Source organism: Osmerus eperlanus, chromosome 20 (genome assembly GCF_963692335.1).
Source record: "Osmerus eperlanus chromosome 20, fOsmEpe2.1, whole genome shotgun sequence".
In the NCBI taxonomy this organism is placed as follows: Eukaryota; Metazoa; Chordata; class Actinopteri; order Osmeriformes; family Osmeridae; genus Osmerus; species Osmerus eperlanus.
Genome location: NC_085037.1, coordinates 13,518,244 through 13,539,958, shown reverse-complemented (window position 1 = coordinate 13,539,958; position 21,715 = coordinate 13,518,244). Strand labels below are relative to the sequence as shown.

The 21,715-nt window shown below is 46.3% G+C and overlaps 5 protein-coding genes across 9 annotated transcripts; 1 reads left to right on the top strand and 4 right to left on the bottom strand.

The window, feature by feature from the left end:
• Positions 1–65: 65 nt before the first annotated feature.
• On the bottom strand, positions 66–5,728 carry naxe (NAD(P)HX epimerase). 4 transcript variants are annotated; one of them, XM_062487252.1, is made up of 7 exons: positions 5,635–5,728; positions 1,804–1,991; positions 1,566–1,674; positions 1,370–1,480; positions 1,165–1,275; positions 796–943; positions 66–462 (listed from the first exon to the last, which is right to left on the bottom strand). In XM_062487252.1, the coding sequence occupies exons 2-7, from the start codon at positions 1,971–1,973 to the stop codon at positions 260–262; spliced, it is 852 nt and encodes a 283-aa protein (XP_062343236.1). In that variant the 5' UTR covers positions 1,974–1,991; positions 5,635–5,728; the 3' UTR covers positions 66–259. The 4 variants fall into 4 exon arrangements, with proteins under 4 accessions (XP_062343236.1, XP_062343234.1, XP_062343233.1 ...); XM_062487250.1 differs by lacking the exon at positions 5,635–5,728 and adding an exon at positions 2,486–2,650 and having other exon boundaries at positions 1,804–2,011; XM_062487249.1 differs by lacking the exon at positions 5,635–5,728 and adding an exon at positions 2,486–2,647.
• usf2 (upstream transcription factor 2, c-fos interacting) lies at positions 4,304–9,410 on the top strand. Of its 2 annotated transcripts, XM_062487246.1 has the most exons (11): positions 4,304–4,746; positions 5,663–5,706; positions 5,812–5,927; positions 6,131–6,247; positions 6,354–6,510; positions 7,082–7,169; positions 7,428–7,472; positions 7,803–7,861; positions 8,145–8,239; positions 8,612–8,740; positions 8,859–9,410. In XM_062487246.1, the coding sequence occupies exons 1-11, from the start codon at positions 4,709–4,711 to the stop codon at positions 8,946–8,948; spliced, it is 978 nt and encodes a 325-aa protein (XP_062343230.1). In that variant the 5' UTR covers positions 4,304–4,708; the 3' UTR covers positions 8,949–9,410. The 2 variants fall into 2 exon arrangements, with proteins under 2 accessions (XP_062343230.1, XP_062343231.1); XM_062487247.1 differs by lacking the exon at positions 7,428–7,472.
• A 388-nt stretch (positions 9,411–9,798) lies between these two features.
• LOC134041015 (free fatty acid receptor 2-like) lies at positions 9,799–11,686 on the bottom strand. Its single transcript, XM_062487248.1, has one exon. It carries the CDS (start codon positions 11,640–11,642, stop codon positions 10,707–10,709), a length of 936 nt encoding a protein of 311 aa, XP_062343232.1. The 5' UTR covers positions 11,643–11,686; the 3' UTR covers positions 9,799–10,706.
• Positions 11,687–15,178: 3,492 nt separating this feature from the next.
• On the bottom strand, positions 15,179–16,144 carry si:dkey-211g8.9 (free fatty acid receptor 2). The gene has a single exon (XM_062446102.1). It carries the CDS (start codon positions 16,142–16,144, stop codon positions 15,179–15,181), a length of 966 nt encoding a protein of 321 aa, XP_062302086.1.
• Positions 16,145–17,014: 870 nt separating this feature from the next.
• Positions 17,015–21,687, bottom strand: LOC134040870 (tektin-2-like). The gene is made up of 10 exons (XM_062487022.1): positions 21,221–21,687; positions 20,623–20,783; positions 20,366–20,491; positions 19,997–20,202; positions 19,760–19,903; positions 19,406–19,520; positions 19,043–19,150; positions 18,269–18,412; positions 18,023–18,102; positions 17,015–17,702 (listed from the first exon to the last, which is right to left on the bottom strand). Exons 2-10 carry the CDS (start codon positions 20,776–20,778, stop codon positions 17,501–17,503), a joined length of 1,281 nt encoding a protein of 426 aa, XP_062343006.1. The 5' UTR covers positions 20,779–20,783; positions 21,221–21,687; the 3' UTR covers positions 17,015–17,500.
• Between the last annotated feature and the right edge of the window lie 28 nt (positions 21,688–21,715).

Genomic DNA, 21,715 nt, shown 5'->3' with positions numbered 1-21,715 from the left:
ATGATGATACCAATAATATTTGTGTTTAAATGTGACCTTTTTATTGTATTCATTTCAACAGTACATTGTTTGATATAATTTAATACGTTATTTCATTCTGGGTGGAAATGTTGGCTCATTAGCCACACACATCGACACTCAAACCTTTCCTGCACGAACAAACTGTTCTTTCCATCTTCAATCATGCTTCCAAACAAGTTAATTACAGGTACCATTTTTCCCAATCAACCCCCCGTGGCTTGTCTCATTATAGCCAGCCCTACTGCAGTTTGTAAACACAGTCTGTGTCAGGGTACTGAGGTAGGTTCAGCTGGTACTTTCTCTCCAGGGACTGAGGCACAAACCTGCCCCCCAGGTAGTGGTACCGTCCCTGGAAGAACATGGCAGATTTCTTGGGTGCAGTGAGGGAGATGAGCATGTCTGGATGGAGTCCACCTGTGTTTCCCTTCTCCACGTCCCAACCTAGACAGACATGAGGGAGACCATGTGTCCATGACTGCAGACGGAGTATTTGGAAACAGTTTACGTGCGTAGACGCTAAACATTGAGTTTTCTGCTTGAGGTTGAAAACAGACTTGACTGAACGGTTTGTTGTGTCAGAGTGAACACAAACAGGGATGGGAGCCGATGCTCTCTGACCTGAGGGGATGTCGAGGCTCTCTGACCTGAGGGGATGTCGAGACTCTCTGGCCTGAGGGGATGTCGAGACTCTCTGACCTGAGGGGATGTCGAGACTCTCTGGCCTGAGGGGATGTCGAGACTCTCTGACCTGAGGGGATGTGGAGGCTCACTGACCTGAGGGGATGTCGATGCTGGCCACAGGCACTGTGGTCTTCTTCAGGACATCCAGGATGGAAGCGAACGGCTCCCTGACGGCACCCTGGAAGCTGAAACCGAAGATGGCGTCTACCACCAGATTGTAGGCCTCGTCTACCATCTTTGCCTGTCGAACAAAATGAGTCTGTTAGCATAAACCCTGCACACCGCCCACAGTACTGATGTTGACATTATGCCGTCCACTATAGATATTCACTTTGTCTATGCTCATGCAAATCAAGATATGTTATACCCAAGCAGACCAAGAAAACAAACAATGATGAACTGGTCTGCAGTTTACTGTGAGAATTTACTCTGAGAGTTTACTGTGTTTTTTTTATATTTTACCTCAGGCATCTCGGTCAGGAAAGGGATATCCATCTTCTCACACTGTCGGGACAGGCCCTGGAACAGGGGCTTGCTGGGCCTCTTGGGGTACAGTATGGTGGGCTCATACCCCTGTAGCCACACACAGGCCAGTAAGCCCCTCCATACCAAACACCAAACCACGGAAGATTTCTAATGCAGTGCTGAACATGGGAAAGACACTCACAAAGAGCTTAAGATGCCTGGCACACACCAAGCCATCTCCTCCGTTGTTACCTGGGCCACAGATCACCAGCAGCGAGGGCCGGGCTTTGACCAGGGAGCTGGTGGGGTAGGCCTTGAGAGAGGAGAGAGAAGAGTGAGGACTCTGGTGTACAGATAATTCCGTGACAGACAGTCCTGAGGGGAACTCTTGGTCTTACCCTGGTGACAGCTGTGGCGCAGCTGAGACCAGCCAGCTCCATCAGCTGGTCGACACTGAACCCGTACTCACTAAAGAGCTCCTCGTCAATACGCTGAGCCTCCTCTTGCCTAGTGATGTAGATACACAAGTAGATTTTTAATATGTACACAGAGAGAGAGAGAGAGAGAGAGAGAGAGAGAGAGAGAGAGAGAGAGAGAGAGAGAGAAGCCATTAAGAAGCCATTAAGAAGCCCTTACCCAAGGTATTTGATCGATTGGGCCATTGTTGATGATCGTCGACTGAAGCACTCCTTCTTAGAGTTGTTATTTACACTGGCCAGTGGACATGTTCCCTTTTGGCTATGGACTAAGGTTGCCCGTGAAGTCACAAGGAAGCCAATCCCAAACAGAGCTCGAACAGTCAGCATCCGTTAGACATCAAACACCTGAAAATAAACACATCACACTGTACGTGTAGTTGTTATTTATCAATACTTCCCGTCTCCGTCTTTAACACTATAAGAGACAATTGTCCTGCCGATGTAGTCTGATACCAAAAACAGTCCTAAAAATCATAATAATACTTTTGAGTTGTGGATGAGTTAAGCAAGCAGAAAAATATGTCTGTCCCAGGTCAGAACGAGGCAAGGTGTTCCCGAAGTTTATTTTTACAGCCCCTGGTTCATCTTAAATCGCATGATAGATTCAAACTAAATTCAAGTTGTTGGCTGCATTAAGTACCATCTTTGACGTCCCTTTTCACTGAAAAACACATATTGGCTTAGGCTAAAAACACAGTGGACTTACTGAGTAATATGTGACCTGTAGGCTACTTCACGGTGTCAATTAGGCCATAGCACAAGGTCAAAACATTGTTTTGTTAGTTTAAAAACCAAACTCCACGAAGTGGGTATTAAACCAGTGGCACAGCGATACCTACCAAATGTTAGGTGTTTAGTTTAGTTAGAGCATTGGTTGCACTCCCAAGTCATAAACTACTAAACAAATTAATCAGCAACTGTACATTTCTGATTTGAAATAGTGCAAGAACACTTTCCAATGTTATGATTCTGTGACCCAGTATAAATAGTTCCGTGTTAAGAACTTCAAAATAAAAGTCTACAATGACCGTGCTCTTGTGTCGGATGTTTCAAACGGCCGGATGAATATAAATGTTTATTGGACAAAACGAGTGTCTCATGGTAGGTTTTAAGTGTTTAGGGGAGTCAGTTGGCTGAGTGGTGAGGGAGTCGGGCTAGTAATCCGAAGGTTGCCAGTTCGATTCCCGGTCATGCCAACTGACGTTGTGTCCTTGGCCAAGGCACTTCACCCTACTTGCCTCGGGGGGAATGTCCCTGTACTTACTGTATGTCGCTCTGGATAAGAGCGTCTGCTAAATGACTAAATGTAAATGTAAAATGTGGCAATATATACATGTAACCCTTTTCTCGAATGAAAAACCAACCGAATTGATGTTTTTATTTATTTATTATTATTCAACCAGTCTGTAGGCTACCACATTAATGACATTCCTGCAAACTTGAACCACAAATATAAAGCATTTAGATTTTAATTAAAATGTATCAGTGTAGATAAATCCAATAGTCATCTAAATTTGCGTAGTCGTTCAACAGTTGTTGTACAAAATGTACAGCCTTTCCACAGAATGTGGCCCTACATCTTCTATTCCTATTGTGTTGAGTGCTGAATCTCTTGGCTCTGCCATCTAGCGGGTTGTTAGTTTACGACACCTGTAAACTTGAAATTATTTGACGGCGTTAACCCTTGTGTTATCTTCGGGTCGTTCTGACCCATCAGTCATTGTGACCCACCGTCGTATTGCGACAACTTTACCGCATACAAAAACAAAGAGAAGCATTTTCTTTTAACCGTTGGGCTGTCTCAGACGCCCCACATTGCGAAGGTTAAAAGAAAATTATTTTTATTTGTTTTTGTATTGGGTAAAATTGGGTAAACACAACGATGGTTCGTTATGAACCTTTGGGTCATGTGACCCGAAGGCAGCACGAGGGTTAAACATGGAGAAATTGCCATTTGACTTGCGAAAGTCGTTCGTTTTCGTGATTCTATCACAATAATGTGACCACGGATGAATCATCATTTAGTAGCCATATGTGACCGCGACGAGGCCTACATTATTGCAGAAGCGAGTCAGTTGTATGTACTTTAAGCTTACTACACGACAATAGCCTATATATGCCTACCATGGGGTCAGGGTCACACCAGTCAAAACATTAAAGTGATTTAATTTAAAATATTTTCAGCGGTAGGAGTCCTAATATCATTTTCAATGGCACGGGATTTCACCGTGTCATGTGGTTTCTATGAAAACCCGGGTTGGATCTCTACGGTCACCTGGGCAAAAGACATAGGAAACAAATGTTACGGACAGGAAATTATATGGTAGCTCAATCACTGCCTTCGGGTTCCATTCTTTTGATTATTAAATCAATTGATTCGGTATTGCTTCGCAGGCCTCATACATACATACATCATCATAGTGTAATTGAGGCCAATTACATTTCAGTTAGCTATCTATATAGAATTAATCCATAGATTAAATGCAGGCTATATTTAAGACGAGTATTGCCAGTTGACGAAAACATGAAAAAAACGATTTCTTATAGGCTATTTTATATTTTGTTTACAGGCGTAAAACGAGACTCCATTCCATATCTTACTATTATCTCAAACTACAATTTCGAAGGAAAGTAGGAACCGTTCCAGCGGATGGATACAACGGCAACTGCTATGTGATAGGAAAGGAGATCTAGAGAACAACCGTGAAAGCCAAAAAAAAAAAAAGGTCGTAGGAAAATTAGAAAGTCACATTTCGTCGCAAAAAAACAACATATTAAAACACGATTTACGCAAGGCCACTAGCCGAGACGTCCAGAAGGCGCGCGTCACATTCTTCCAGAAGAAAAGCGAAGCGATACAGTGAACATCGTCGGAGTCTCGAGCAGACAAACAGCACAACCCCCAGTCCTGCCGCGGTCTCCATTTTAACTCCTTGCCCGGTCTGTACCTCACGTGTCCTGGACTGTCTTTCTCACATGACCCGTGTGTTTGTCCCCGTGATCAGTACTTCCATCTCCGTATATCAGTGTCGCTGAATATCACATTTTAAACTGTAACCTTCATGGATATGCTTGAACAGAGTTTGGACAGCTCTACGAGGTAAGAACGACACATAAGCTCACCGCTCGCAATGGCTTCCCCGGCCTTGCCCCAAGTCACCATTTTCTTTTGCAACGCATTTTGCCGATATCAAATAAGTTATGTTTTCCCTAATATTATGTTGTTTTAATTATATGGAGTAGACAACACGTTGTTTGGTGCGTCTTGAAGTTTGTATGTAGCTACATTAGACTATGTTCGTGGTGCAAATCATGTTTTAAACGTTACTTAAAGGTATTTTGTACAAACTGCTGGTTGGCTGTCATTACGTGTAACCGCGAATTGTATTGTCAGTTGTGTTATGCAGAGAGAACTTTTAGGCAACCCCATGCGTCTACATGGAAGACACGCATTATATATTAGGTTATTGTTGTTGATATTGAAAGAGATAATTCCTTGGAATAGCCTACTGGACCTGATTGTTACTGTGCAACATTTGTTTGTGTCCTGATCACTGACCTCTCGGTCACAGGCACACTGGATACATTAACAGCTAGCGGGATAAGTGGATTCACCTTAACTGTCAAGAGTTTGAGCAGTGTAAATGATGGTCCGGAGAGATATAAATATTGATAAGTATATGTACTTGAAGCTATTTAGCAGTGTTTTGGTTAAGACTAACCGTCATAGGCATAGATATGATCGCATTTTAACTGGAACCGAGAAGTCTATTGTCTTAGCCAAGTCTGGACAATTTGAACATGTCTTTTTAATAGCTCACAACAAAGATGCTGTGCTAATATTGTACACATTACAACTGATCTGCAGCGCCTGCTGTCAACTGTCCTGCTGTATCGACAACTCACCGCCAGGCGGCGTTGTGAAATCATGAAAAGCGCTCTATTCAAAACTGGCTTGTATTCAAAGTGGGTTATGCTCCAAACTTACGTCTCTAATTACTTCATTTTTCTTCCAGTCACGAGAAACAGGAAACGGAGGAGGTTGTCCACTTACAAGAAGGTCTGTGCTTGGAGTTCACCCGTTCACCTCAAATCAAATAGAAAAAGGAATATTTGTGTATGCGTCTAGATGTTTTCCTCCTAACGTGCACGTGTCCTCCCGCAGAGTCAGTAGGTGCGGAGGAGCACACAGCAGTAACCATCGCAAGCGTACAGCAGGCCGCAGCTTTTGCAGACCACAATGTCCAGTACCAGTTTCGTACAGATGCTAGTGGAGGGCAGGTAGGAACTCTGTCACCATGCAGTCTGACTCAGGTCTGCACAACTGCTGTTGACCCCCCCCCCCCCCCAATTATAGCAGCGCTTCTTTTTTATTCTGAAAAATATATAATGCATTTAACAAAAATATATATATATTTGAGAGCAGTATTGCTAGTTGAAGAGCCAGCAGCAGTGTTGTGAGTGCTCCTTCGCCCCTGCTCCAGGTGACCTACCGGGTGGTCCAGGTCACAGATGACCAGCTCGAGGCTGCTGACGGGAGCGGAGCCGTCAGCGTCGTGTCCACCGCTGCGTTTGCTGGAACCCAGCAAGCTGTGGCTCAGGTGAGGGTCTGTGTGTGTCTCTGTCAGTCAGTCAGTCTCTGTGTGTGTGTCTTAGTCTCCTAACTCTGCTCTCTCTGAACCTGTCTGTGTCCATGTGTCTTGCCAGGCTGTCATCCAGAACCCCTTCAGTAACGGGGGCAGCCCAGCCGGGGACGGCGTTGGGGGGGAAACACGCTTCGCCTACTTCCCTGCCGCCACGGTCAGCGACGGAACAGCCGTTTCAGTCCAGGCGACTTCTGACCCCACACTAACTCAGGCTGGAGGTACGGCACGTATACGTTTCGTTCGTCTACGACGTCAGAAGGAAGCCAAACAGGAAGTAGTGACAGTGGCTTTTCCTTAAATACAAGCCCCTAAAGCCCATCCGCAGGGGGACACCACTGAACGCAGCAGATGGAAGGCTGCAGGAACAGTAATGAGCTCAACACCATCTGATAGGAGACACTGTGAAGCACTGGGATGAAAGAGTAACATCCAATAACATTAGGTTTGTTATATACAAAACTGTAAGCCCTGTAAAAGGTAAACCATTTATGCGATAAGTTATCAAATTCATGCAATATTTACTGAGCAACATCTTTTAGAAAAAGAAAAACAACCGCTTTTAATGAGGCTTCGTTAGTAAACCTTCCTCTCTAATCAGTGGAAGCAGTCCCCAGTGAGGAGAATATTTCCCCCCCTTCCATAACCCTCCAGTCTCCAGATTCCACCGTCACATGCACAACAAGCCCCACTGGCCCACCTACAGGGTCTCCTCTCCCATAACACCACCAGGGAGACCAGGCAGGAAGAACCTTTCAAGTTTAACCCGGCTCCTCTCATGTCTGCTCCCAGGCCAGTTCTACGTGATGATGAGCCCTCCCGACGTGTTACAGGCCGGTACGCCGCGGACCATCGCCCCTCGCACACACACCTACACCGCGTGAGTACAACTGTCCCTCACACACTCCAGCTGATGGGATTTCCCACAACACAATATCTGTTGTACCAGTTTTCTTTGACCCCCCCCCCCCTCTCTCGCCACCCCCTGGGAAATAGTCAAGTCTTCACCTCTGTATTCCCCCCCTCCTATTTTGGCATGATTGGTTTTATGATTACATGTATCTCATGGACAAAAGCTACAGTAAAAAGAATCCAAACATGAGAAACAAAATTTGTCCCCCTTACCTGCCATCCCCAGAGACCTTGGTGAGAGCGAGATGCTGCAACATGGCAGTTCAAACTGGTGAGGACACACTTTCACACCCCCTCGGATCCCTGTCTCTCCCCTGTGTGTTAGCCTGCTTGGATGACGTGTGTGGTGGTCTGACGGCGTTGGTGGTGATTATGGATAGGAAGCTAGTGCCCCTGCATTGTGGTAGTACTGAAGAGGTGGCTCTGTTCTGGGACACAACATCTGTTGCTCCTCTGTAGCTGTTAGCGTGGTGACACTATCCATCGACACCAACTATAACGGCACTGTGGTGATGATGTGCTTGTGTTGTTTTGGTAAGAACTTGACGAAAGCTGAATCAGTCAAAGTGAGACCAGGCCTGCCTCTGTTGTCCCTCTGCAGGAAGATGGACGGGCCGAGAGCTCCCCGGGATGAGAGGAGACGAGCGCAGCACAACGAAGGTGACGGGATTTCCTGGTGACGGGATTTTCTCGTGACGGGATTTCCTGGTAACGGGATTTCCTGGTGGCGGGATTTCCTGGCGCCAGCAAGGCTAATGCTAATTAGCTATGCTAATTAGATTTGATGCTAATTCTAATGCTCATTTGTTTCTGTGCCCGATTTCACCTTTACCCTTACCATGTTACCATGCCTGCCATACGCAGGGCTATGGTAAGGGTCAGGGCTACCCCCTAACCCTTACCATGGTTGCTTGCAACAACATTTTTCCTTTTGTATTTGCAGTTGAGAGGCGGAGAAGAGACAAAATCAACAACTGGATTGTCACTCTATCAAAGATCATCCCAGACTGTAACATCGACAGCACTAAGACGGGAGCGGTGAGTCTGATCTGCACAGCTTTACTCATGTGACACCTCACCTCCCCGAAGACTCACGCCTCAACCGCTCATCTCACTGCCTCTAATGTTGGATCACCTCTCATATCATCACTGCATCATCTCACTGCCTCTAATGTTGGATCACCTCTCATATCATCACTGCATCACCTCTCATATCATCACTATCACCTCTCATATCATCACTGTATCACCTCTCATATTATCACTGCATCACCTCTAATATCATCACTATATCATCACTGTATCACCTCTCATATCATCACTGCATCACCTCACTGGTGCTAATTTGAAACAGAAAGGCTTTAGTTTAACACATGCTGAGTAATCGTGGTGAAATGGTGTGCCCTCCAGAGTAAAGGAGGGATCCTGTCGAAGGCGTGTGACTACATCCGGGAGCTGAGACAGAACAACCAGCGTCTGCAGGAGAGCTTTAAAGAGGTGGAGAGGGTCCAGATGGACAACGATCTGCTCAGGCAACAGGTACACACGCACACACCTGACTAGTCCAATTACAATCTATAAACAAGATGATCACACTCGAATGTTTTTGCAGTGTGCCATGTATATGTTTATAAGTTTGTTTTTTGTGCTGTTGCAGATTGAGGAGCTGAAGAACGACAACGCCCTGCTTCGAGCGCAGCTACAACAGCACGGCATCGAGATCAACGGCGACGCCACGGCTCAGTGAACCTGGACACGCAATCTTTGGCTCACACTCACACAACCTTATATTGTTACTAGGGCACTGGAAAGAAACTTTTACTAAAAAAAACAAACATTGCTGTACATGTAGAATTGCGTCATCCAAAATAAACACAGACACACACATGCAAGTGCGCGCACACACACACAGAGGACATGGAGAGGAACGTTGAAGCCTCCACCTTCAACCAACATGACCCTCCTTCTCTTCTAAACCGGGAAAACAAGCTCATTCTCTGCAGCTGACTGAGTTTGTCACCTCGGTTCAAAGGAAAACCTACAATTCAAATCCTGTTTTAGTTCACATTATGGACTAAGATACTTTGCATTAAAACAAAATTGTCTTGTTATAATTCTGTTATCCTACAGCAGATTTCCTTTTGCTTTCTCCTGCGTTTGTTGTGAGTGATAACTACTGTCTGAAATGAAAGAATTCCTTTTTTGTTGATTTAATTTATTAGTGTATACAGAAAAAAACGACAGTTGCAGTTGCTCATAGTGCAAATATAGGGCTGATATCTGCTGTGCCATCTTTTTTCCTTCTCTTAGAAATGACTAACATTGAAAAATCAGGTACCTTCATCCATGTGTCTCTCTCTAAGGCTGCTTCATTGGAAATTGAGATAAAGAGAATGATGATTATCAGGCCTTTCTGTCCATTAGGGTTTAATGTCTGTGATTACAGAGCCTGGTAATTTGCCTAGTCCCAGGTGGTACTTGCAGACTGTTTAGCGTTTGTAGGAATTAGTCTAGCTCAGGTCTTTGGAAGAGTTCAGTAGCAGTGGTTCCCGAATTAATTGTATGTTTTATTTTCCCCCTTTCTGAGTTCTTTATGGTTTTGTGTATCCCTCGACACATAAAGAGGCACCTGTATATCTGTTACAGTGCGTTAAATAAGTTGATTGGGCATTAAATCATGATGGCCATCTTATGGTCATAAATCACTGATTGAATACACTAGCCTATGTAGATTAACTTTTTACAACAAATATCTCAACAGGTTTTAGAGAATCTCAAATATTCATGCGGGTTTGGGATCCAGTGTATATAGCACATAAGAGCGGTGATTGAGACTTTTAGAACGAGTAAAGGTTATCTTTTTTTCCCACAGAAAGCAACCCCAGCATGGAATTCTAACCACTTGCATGATAAGTTCTGATTGTACAATAAACTGCAATGTTTCTACAATAGCTTGAATGATTCATTATAAACCCCCGTTGATTTTCTATAGAAGTCTTCCTGTTAAAGCTAGTGTAAACTAATATAAAAGGTGCTAAACTATACTGCCAAACCAATAAGCAGAGCGTCTGGGTAAGTGTACCAGGGACAACATGAAGCGGACTTATCTCTGCTTATCAGGACGACACCTGCATGACTCCATGTATGTGGATACAGGCTGGGGAGCTCATTATTACTAAATAGATGGCAAACGATCCTTATCTCCTTTCTCAATACATTTGTTTACCGTTCCTTGAACAGTACAACGTTACACTGACAGTGTCATCTCTCCCTGTTTGCACATCCTGTCATTCACTTATTTTCCTCAAAATTAACTGAATATGAGACTCACCTTCAGCATCCCCTTGGAACACACATTTTCTGGTTTTAAGCTCTGTGAAACACTGTTCTATTGTAATCTGGCTGTGTGCCTGGGCCAAATTATATAAAAGACATTACACACGATCTCCACACACTTGTTATGCGGTCAACAACCCCACAACACTGTCAAGTCTCTTTGTATTTGTCAGACACAGGGGGGCAGATCGCCTCCACACTTCAGGATGTGCAGTTTGGCTATGCAGTTCCTGAGGCCGTGACTGAGCATGCTCCTGACAGCCGCGGACGAGAAGTAGAAGATGATGGGGTCCAAGCATGCGTTGAGGGTGCTGGTGAGCAAAGCTATGTCCCTCCAGTTCTCGCTGTCCATGCGGACGAACCCCACCACGTGGGACACGTTGTAGGGCCCGAACGACACGGTGAACATCAGGAGGGTTCCCAGCGCCAGGCCGATGGCCCGGAGGCGCCGGCGCCGGCCAATGCTGGGCAGGCGGGACAGGATGCGGATGAAGTTGACGTAGCAGAAACAGCAGATGAGGAACGGCACACAGAAGAGCACCAGGAAGAGCTCGAGGCGGACAGGAAGCAGGATGTTCAGCTGCTTCGAGGTAAAGTTCAGGTAACACGTTTCGGGAGGGAAGGAGCGCACCTGGGTGGTGCCGTTGCTGACCGTGCCCTCTTCTTCCAGGAACGTGGCCACGATGTACACGATGCTGAGGTTCATGAAGGAGACCAGCCAGAACAAGAGGCTGGCGACCACAGCGTAGCGCGGCCGGCGACACAGGGAGTACCTGAGGGGAAACGCCACCCCCAGGTAGCGTTCCACACTAACTGCGGTCAGGAAGAGAGTGCTGTTGTAGATGGTGGAATAGAAAAAAAATCCAGAGACTGGACATAAGATGTAGTCTAGCTTCCATGACATGCCATCAATGGCTTCCTTCATCTTGAAGGGCAGGATTGTGAGGAAGATGAGGTCAGAAATGGTGAGGTTGAGGAGCAGGATGTCGATGGGTGTTGGTTTGTGGCGAACTTTGCGACAAAAAGTGCAGAAGGCTAATATGTTGGCAGGTACTCCCATCAGGAAGGTGATGATGTACACACACAGCAACAGGTGACTGATCATGGTGATCCTTACATTAGTCACACACTCACACAAGAAGTCTCTTAGAAAACCTGGAGGGAGAATGTGATTGGTTGAGAGCCATTACATGTGTGAGAATAACAGAGCGCGACAGTACTAGACAAAAGCCTCAAAGTAGATACAAAAAGCCAACATAAAAAAGAAAGTCAAGGACGTTTTTATTACGTTTTTTTGCCACGGTATTTCAAATCTACTTTTGAAGACAAGTTAGAAATGTAGGTATGTATCCAGCTCATAAGTTCCTTGACCGAAGATCTTACCTCAGGAAGTTTTCGAGACCAGATACCCCATGACAACGTTACTCCTCTGGGACCTGAACTGCTGTGACAGAATTGAGCATCAGATGGATATTCAACATCCAATCTCATCCAACCACTCCCCCTCAGCTTGCAGCAGGTACTCATGTCCTGCCCTGAGCTGCGGAAATTGAATGAGCTTCTGATTCACAACCTATTCTTATCCCATGAACTGTCCAAACAACGTTTCTCAGCAACCCTTCGTGTGTGTGAGGAGAACGGTGAAAAGGGAGTTGCAAGCGCTGATCGACAAGGATTTAGCTGGAATACAAAAATCCTGATACTGTTTGAATCCGGCCTGGGCCCTTTGTTACATGCCCTCTCTCTCTCTCTCTCTCTCTCTCTCTCTCTCTCTCTCTCTCTCTCTCTCTCTCTCTCTCTCTCTCTCACCGCAACTAAAATATCTCTCATAAAGTATGAACAATTCCCCACAAATATACATCTTAAAAATGACGTGGTTACACAGTTTTTTTTTTTTTTATCATAGAGCTGAAGTCACACACATTGTTTGAAAGGATCCAACAGTGACTAGCAGGGCATGACTGACTTGGATTGGATGGGAGGCAATCACATTCTGTTTATTATTGTCATGTTATAGCACTGTTTGTTGTTCTCCTAATAACCAAGGACAGTAACCATGACGTGACTAACAGGCAACAAGCCATGAGAACTTGGACAGATGGTTATCTATATTGGGGCGATAACTATTAATGCTTCAAGCGTTTGGTATTTGTCACGCCTGCCCAGGGCCGTTGCTAGGAATTCTGGGCCCCCTGAAAGAATATTGGTGTGGGCCCCCGACTTTTCATCGCCAAAGATCAATTTTACACCACTTTTTTTCTTAGAATTTTTGTATTATAATATTTTCTTTATTTTTCTGTTTCTCTGTGTTCTTGACAGTGCCTGACGCAATGCACCCAATTCGTTATTTTTTTTAATCAATCACTCAACAAAGACTGGGTATTACCCTGGCTCTGTAAACAGCAAGGACAGTCAGTGACTTAAGTAGACTTATAATTAAATCTACATTTTCCCATTCATTACAGAATCGAAAGAGCTGAGACTAATGTGTAAGTAATTTCCAATGGTACAGCAGTTCACTAATAAGTCAAAACAGCCAACAAGTGTCTACCTCACTCACTCACCATCATCAGCATCTTTGGAGTGCTGGGGGCGGGGTCAGAGGAGGCTACAGCTGATTCTGGAGTAGCAGCACATAAAGGTTTAATTATTTAATTTCATATTGCTTTTGTACACATTTATGGTTATGTTTTATGGAACAACTGATGAAGAACTAACATACTTAGTCTTGGCATTAACATCTAAAAAATCTAAATTGGCTTATCAAAGCCATAGCTCTAGAGAAACTGCTTCACTTTATTATTGTATGAGGACGGCAAGCTGTAAGATTAGCCCCTTCTGAACATTAACAAGACTCATGTTAACAGGCTACCATAGCAGTTTAGTTTTAGTAAACACATGTAAGAATGGAAAATTGTGTCTTACTGCTACTGGAATTTTTGACAGCATATTATAACGCATGGCGAATAATAACTTTACTGATCTTTTCTGTGGATGATATTTAGTGGATAATTTTGTAATGTCAGCCTTCTCAGGCGATTATTGTACACCGCTGACCACACGTAACGTTAAACGTTAGTGTCATTCGGCTAGCTGGCAAAGCGCTAGCTCTGCCAGCTAGCTAACATTAGTCACTCCAACATCGTGACGTTGGAAGAGGCGAGCTATGCTATTTCTCGTAAACCACAGGGCGCCTGTGCAGCTAGCTTAACACTCTCACCTTTCTTCGAAAAGAAATCGCTGATATTCTGGGCTCTGATGCTCCTGGCCTCTCTTTTCTTCCTCTCCTCTCTTTTTTGACGTCCCGATTTATGTTTCTGTTTTGGCATTGTCAGTTCTCTATTGATAACCAGCTGGCTGCTGCAGTTCGTGAGCAATAACGTTACGCGCACATTTTCAAAAGAGGAGCGAACCATGGACCAAACCATTTTTTTAAGAAGGGTGTTATTGCTCGGAAAATATAACGTTTTTTTTTTTCAATGTAGTGGCTTTGTTTGAACTTTGATGCATTAGTATTAGTATTAGTTAGGCCTATGCATAATAATTTAGTCATAGAAATTGAAGCCTACATAATAGGCTACTGGGGTTTTTGTTGGCTGTGGGCCCCTAAAATTGTCACCATCTTTCACCCCTAAACGACGGCCCTGTGCCTGCCTGCCACTTCCAAAGCTTTATTAAGCCTTGATACGTTTCGCAAATTTAACAATCATTTTCGTTTGATTTGAAATGTGTTATTCAGCCAGATCAGTTACATAACTCTTCCCAGTTTAAAACAATATATATGGAAGGAAATCAGTAACATCATGTTTTGAATTTTAAAAGGATTTGAATACTTAATATTGAAATTTAAACACGACCGAATTTGTTGGTTTTGAATTCCCCACTTTAAAATAAATGAATTTGTTTTTACGTTAAAGAATTTAAGCTTCAGAAATTCAAATAGAACAATTAAGACTGCTCAAATTCTAATGGTGAAATTCAGATTAAAAAAATTCGAACCGAAAATATTCTAATTGCAACATTAACTTCAGTGTAGCAAATGGATGAAAACACACATTTATGAATGCACTTATTACGATTTATTGTCATATTCAGCAAGTCGCGTCAATGTTTTTTTGTTTTTGTCTAGACAAATATTCAGTGTGTTGCTAACTTTGCATTCAAAAACTCTTTTAAGAACACTGACTCATAGCGTGCTTTACATTCAGGAGGCTGTATCCGCTTGTCTTATGTCTGTCAACATACTTAATCATTTTTGGATCTGTCACAATGCTTTGTGAATTCAGTGTTTCCACAGAAGAAAGACAAGTAGTGCATTTTGATCAGTTATCTTTCTTTCTAAATCATGAAAATGCTGAGAAATTATAATAACAGTATTAACTAGAATTGGATGGATTTCGATCAAAAGAAACACACACATACACCAGTAACTGTACATTAGCTTATGTTATCCTCTTATGAAAACACCAGCTTAGCAAAGAGAGAGAAGTCTTCTTAACCTCACATCAAAAGCACAACACTAATGCCCAGCAGATTTTCATCTTCTTTCCTCTTTCTGAGGTTTCTCTCACGTTTTCTAGTCTCCCATGGAGCATCCTCACATGATTCCAGAATGGGAGTTGCCCGCGGTCTGTCTGTCAGTCAGTGAGGCAGGCCAATCGACGGCACAGTCACTGTGGGACCCTTCGTCAGGACGTTGGACCTGCGGTGACCCTCTGACCTGCTGAACCTGCTCTGCCTCCCGCACAGTCTCTTCAGAAAGCCCTGTGAGGTTGCCGGGGACAACATGAGCATGACCACCGGTTCCAGGAACACGTTGCAGGAGCTGGTGAGCATGGCCTCGCTCCTCCAGCCCACGTTCTCCTGCAGCACGAAGCCCACCACGTGAGAGGCGTTGTACGGTGCGTAGCACACCACAAACACAGCCAGCGTGGACAGAGCCACCGCCAGCACCCTCCTCTTCCCCATGGCGGGCAGGCAGGACCGCCACACCAGGGTCACACAGCGCAGCGTGCAGAAGGCCGTCACGGCCAGGGGAACCAGGAAGAGAAGCATCGCCATCTCTAGACGCAGGGGCAGCAGGGTCTCCAGCTGCGCCGCCGTGAAGTTATCGTAGCAGATGGAGACGTTGCGGCTCGACGTGGACAGGAAGTAGCCTCCCTCCTCAGCCACCAGGCTCAGCCCCAAGTGGAGGAGCGCCAGCCCCCACAGGGCCACGCTGACCAAGCAGGAAATGCTGGCGCGCCGGTAGATCTTATAGCTGATGGGGAAGGCAATGCTGAGATAGCGTCCCACTGCAACCGCTGTCAGGAAGAGGGTGCTGCCGTAGAGCGAGGCGAACAGGAAGAAGCTGTAGACAGGACACAGGGGCGCTGGCAGCGCCCAGTCCTTCAGCGCTGTCTGCAGGGCCTGGACGGGCAGCCAGGCCACCAGCGCCAGGTTGGCCAGGCACAGGTTGAGGGCGTAGACCACGTTGGGTGTGGCGCCCCGCTTGCGCGCCTTGCGGACGTAGACAAAGAGCACCAGCACGTTGGCAGGGAGGCCCAGCAGGAAGGTGAAGGAGTACACAAACAGAGAAAGGCAGTCTTCAAAGTCTAAAAAATTCATCGCTTCAGCTCACGATAAGTACAGAGTTGGAGGCATCATCTCGTCATGAGTCCACGTAGAATTCGAAGAAATGGGTTTGTGGGGTAAGTTCCTTCGTTTGAAGTAAAACGTTCTGTAAACAAAACAAAGTTAGGAGTAAGTCCTCATTTTCCATCTGGCGGTCCTGTCCTAGCATTTCTGTAGTCGAGACTCCATCAACTTTTTGAGAATAGTCAGTTTCTCTCCAGGTGAACACGATGAGCCGCGATGAGATTCAGAACCTGGGACCTCTCTTCTGTGTGTGCTCCCTGTGCACTGACAGGGCAGGTGGGCAGTCACAGCTCTATGGTCAGACAAGGGGGGAGGAAGTTGGGCGATGCCTGAGTGGTCAGGGAAGGGGTGTGTGGCAGGTAAGGCAGATAGCTGAGGTGCCCGTTCAGGCAAAACAACAGGGCGCTAGCAGGCACCAGGCTGCCTTAATTGCCCTCTCAATGGAGGACAACAGACAAGTAGCATCTGGGCCCTTTAGTGAAATGATTCAGAATGATTGGGTTTTTCAGGAAGCTCATTCCCATCAAGCTGCGGCCAGACTCCTCCAAAAGAGAAGACCGACTGGGCAGTTAAGTCGTAAAGTGCAGCGGGCTGTGGTCACTGTGTGGCAGCTCAGGTTGCAGGATAGGGTGGTGCTGGCGGGGTGGTGCGTTTGTAGGTTTGTTTTTCTTAACTTATTTCACCGCCACCTTCAACAACAACATTGGGATACGCTACGATGTTTGGAATTTCAGAGCTTTGGAATTTCTCACACAAACGAGTCTCCGCGGCAACAGAGAGAGAAGGGGAAGTGAGACTCGGCGGCATGTAACAGGTGACACAGAGAGAGAAGGGGAAGTTATTGTGAGAACAATATTTTTATTTATATCCCTGATACAAGACAAAGTTCACATCCTCGTCACCATCCCCGGGCCTGATCAAACAGCACCAGCAGGAACAGGGGAGGATAAACAGGGTCAGTAATGCTGATGGTCAATAAAAGAAAAACTGCGTCAATTGAATGTTTCCAAACAGGATCACTTGGAGGAACCATATGTCTGTGTTTTTATCAGTGTGTCAGTTTTATAGTAATAGTACTGTTTATCACATGCTCTCATCTTCAGTGATTAGTGTTTTACGTTGTGTAGCTACATAATACTGAAAGACGTGCTAAAAACAAACTGACCAACACTATCACCAGAGCAGTTTCCTAAACCCTCAACACAAAGGAGAAACACCACCAGATGATAATAGTAGAAGGGTAGCCTGCTAGTAAGTAAAAGTTAATCACAAATCAAACGCAAAAAGTCAAAGATTACAGTGAAGTAATGCTGAAGGAGAGGCAGGCTAAGATGTGAGACTGTCCATCAGGTTGTGTCTCCCACTGGAGTTGGTGAGGGGGACCACAGCCATGGGGCCGGAGGTGAGGATGGAACTGAGACGTCCACGTGTCTCCAGACTGCTCCGCTCCAGGGAGATGGCCTCCTGCTTCCGAGACAGATCCTTCTGCATACGAGCCTCGTGGAGCTGCAGGTTCTGGAGGGAGTGTCTGCGGAGACAGGAAGGAAGGATCTGTTACACAAGAGGGAAGGATCTGTCACACAGGAGGGAAGGATCTGTCACACAGGAGGGAAGGATCTGTCACACAGGAGGGAAGGATCTGTTACACAGGAGGGAAGGATCTGTCACACAGGAGGGAAGGATCTGTCACACAGGAGGGAAGGATCTGTCACACAGGAGGGAAGGATCTGTCACACAGGAGGGAAGGATAAACCTGACTCCTTGTGACACGTTGGGAAAGACGTTGTTGGAAGCTGTTTGGTTTTGCAGATTTGAAGCCAGGGTAGGGACCACTCAGACATGACTCACTGTGCTTCAGCAAGCTTCTGTTTTAAAGCCTGGATGGTCCCTTCCAGCTGTTTCACCTCTTCCACCAGTCCATACTGAACCTGAACATAAAGTCACATAGCAGTCATCGGCTGTCAAACTGACCGGCTATTCAGAAGGTATTCTTGTTTATTACACTTTTTCTAAAGCAGCTGGATCTTCTCATGGCATGGGCACACAGTCCACACACACACACACACACACACGCGTAAACACACATCCGGCTACCTCATCCCTGCACAGGTCCATGCCCGGTCTCTCAGTTCTGTGTTCCAGTCGGGTGTGGGCCAACTTTAACGGTGCCGTCTTGGCTTGCAGGTCGCCCTCCAACCCAAGGATGTCTCTCTCCAGCTGACTGATCTCTTCCTGGGTCTGAAGAACAGAAGGAGCCTCAACAGATGAGATCTAAAACATCAGACCTAGTAGAGGTGAATTAAAGAGGACAAGGAACAACGGGATGAGGATGAAATGATGGGGAGGAGGAGTGGGGGAGGAGGAGTGGGGGAGGAGGAGTGGGGGAGGAGGAGGAGTGGAGGAGGAGGAGTGGGGGAGGAGGAGGAGTGGGGGAGGAGGAGGAGTGGGGGAGGAGGAGTGGGGGAGGAGGAGGAGTGGGGGAGGAGGAGTGGAGGAGGAGGAGGAGTGGGGGAGGAGGAGTGGGGGAGGAGGAGTGGGGGAGGAGGGATGTGGGGGAGGAGGAGGAGTGGGGGAGGAGGAGTGGAGGAGGAGGAGGAGTGGGGGAGGAGGAGTGGGGGAGGAGGAGTGGAGGAGGAGGAGGAGTGGGGGAGGAGGAGTGGGGGAGGAGGAGTGGAGGAGGAGGAGGAGTGGGGGAGGAGGAGTGGAGGAGGAGGAGTGGAGGAGGAGGAGGAGTGGGGGAGGAGGAGTGGAGGAGGAGGAGGAGTGGGGGAGGAGGAGTGGAGGAGGAGGAGGAGTGGGGGAGGAGGAGTGGAGGAGGAGGAGGAGTGGGGGAGGAGGAGAAGATTAAGAGGGATTTTTTAAACCCACGCTTTGTAACTGCCATTTCCGCTCATCGTGGGCCTGCTGCAGCTGGTGTGTGCGTTTGCGGATGGAGAACTCTGTAGCGATGCGCTGGGATTGCAGCTCATTTTGTATCTAAGATACACAAGAGAAAGGATTCACGTTTTTGTCACACAGCCTTTCCAAGAGTGGAGAATAACGGAATACAAGTGTTTATTGACGCAGGCCATAAACTACCACATCTGATTCATTTCTTCCCAAGAAATGTCACAGAGGGCTTAACACACGCCTACTGAACTGCACCTGAACCAAAAAAAGATACACCTTTCCGTCCTGTCAAACTCCCCCCCCCCCCCTCTGCCCCCCTGTCCCCGTGTCCCCCCGCCCCACCTGGAGTCTGCTGAGTCGCATCTCCTCTCTCAGCTGTAGCGACGCCTGCATCTCCTGCTGGGCTTTGCTCACGTTGTGCTGGCTGAACTGCTCCCACTGCTGGGGAGTAGAGGAACTGCAACAGGAAGTTGGGACAGACAGGCTTCGTTCAGTTCCTTCATGAGTCACAACCAGACGCCCCGCACGTGGAGAAAAAAACACAGGTGGTCTAAGGTAACGTTAGAATTACTGAAGGTCAGATTTTTTAAGAAGACCCTGCGAAACGCAGTCGTCAGGGCTAGTCACCCTTTGCGGTCAGATGTTGCTTGGTTAATGAACCCAATGAAGTAAATGTTCACCCAACTCCAGACTCACCTGATGGGTATGCGGGTGGGGTTCGGCTTCAGGGAGATTCCAGGAGAGTTCACGGTGAGCTTCAGGCAGGTTGTGTCGATGCCCTGGGCGTCCATCTTGTTCTGGAGGTCATGGGTCACCTGGTGTCGAGCCTCTTGAAGGAGACTTAGAAGAAGAAAAGGTTGTGGACTGCAGATGTTATGTTCAAAGTGTTTCTATCCCAGCTCTGCTCACGTAGCTCTGCTCACGTTCACCTACCACAGCTGAGTGAAGCTGGTGTCGACTCCCTGCTGCAGCGCGTGCTGCGCCCTCTCAATCACATCCACCTCCTTCTTCAGCTGAGCCTCCACGGGGTCGCTAAGGAGCTCGTTGCCCCGGCGACCCTCCCTCAGGACCATGCACTCCACGGTGACCTCGAGGGGCACAAGGGTGGCAGCCAGCGCCCTCTCCATCTCCTCCTTCGACTGACACACGCGCACGCACACATTAATGTTGGGTATGAGCTGTGCTCTCTGTTGCTACAGGGTGAAGGTATTAGCAGTGGGACCTGAGGATTTCTACACAGACTTGGTAAGATAGGGTATCAACATTCCTGCTACAATTTATATTTTTAAGTGTTGGGTTCACCAGCGTGAGGGCATCCATCTCTCTGTCCAGTTCCTGGGCCGAGGCCTCCAGTGTCTCCCTCCAGCGGGTGATGCCCCACACCCTCTCAGTCAGCCTGCGAGAGCTGTCACTCTCATTCCAGATAGTCTGAAACACAGACATAGAGAGGGTACGTGGTTGGCCAAGTGAGCCACCAGGTCGCCCTCTCTGCGGTGAACTGGTGAACTCGGAGGGTTCGACTGCTGCTGTGTTTGGTAGAGAGACCGAACAGCCCTCACCTTACTGGTGGTCTCGTTGCGTAACATCCGTGCCTCCTGGCATGTCTCCTGTGAGCTCTGCCTCCGTCGCTCCGCTGTGTCAGACAGCTGCCTGTTGCCAGCGTCCCAGTCAGGCACGCTGTACCTGAGCCCAGGCTTGGTGCTGAATGTGGCCATACTCTCTTCAGACGGAGGGACGACTGGATGGACCGATAGACAGGTTTTATTGATCTTCACACAACAGGACACACCAGGACATACAAACAACACAGCATCAATTATGCCAAGACTGCAACAAGAACAATAGGGGTTTTCAAGTAGGTATAAGACATATGTAATATTTGGTGACAACAATCTATACAAAGCATTTATGTTTATTCATCTGTATATTTATAACGTCCGTAAAAATGTATTATGACATAAGACCCGCATTGAACTTTTTGCGATTATAGTCACCAGTGGACGATGATGTAACAATCACAAATAATTCGACGCCAAATTCGTGTTTTAAGTTTATGAAATGTAGATCTCATTAAATAACTCAATACAATGCTCAGTAGGCTACATAACTTCATAACAGAGGTCTCGTTATGTATTAAACGTTGTATGTTTTACTTACATGATCCAAATTCTAGAGTTCAGATATTCTCTTCACAGACGGTTCTGTTCGAAGCTCGCCAACTATGCAGACGGTATCTAAGTAACGCACGACGCAACAGGCCAAGAGCAACAACTAAATAATTAAAATACCATAGCAACGTTCAACGAGTAGCCTAGACTGTTAGAATACGTATTTTAGTCCTTTGAATTTGACAAAAATGAACATAAATAAAATAGTTTAATAAAATGACCAACCCAAAGACTGACAAAGGCCTACTTCAACTGTGACTAAACGAGCGAACAATGAGAAACAATCTCCACTACAAATAATTTTGTCAACTAAAATATAGAATAGCTAAATATTTAAACTCTCAGGAACCTTTTTAAACATGATCTTACTATTCTCTTGTCATTATTTTGCAGCTTTGTTATATTATTTTAATGACATTGACAGTTTTTGATCAATACGAATTCAATGAGGCGTAAAACAGGCCTCAATATCACAGAATCAATA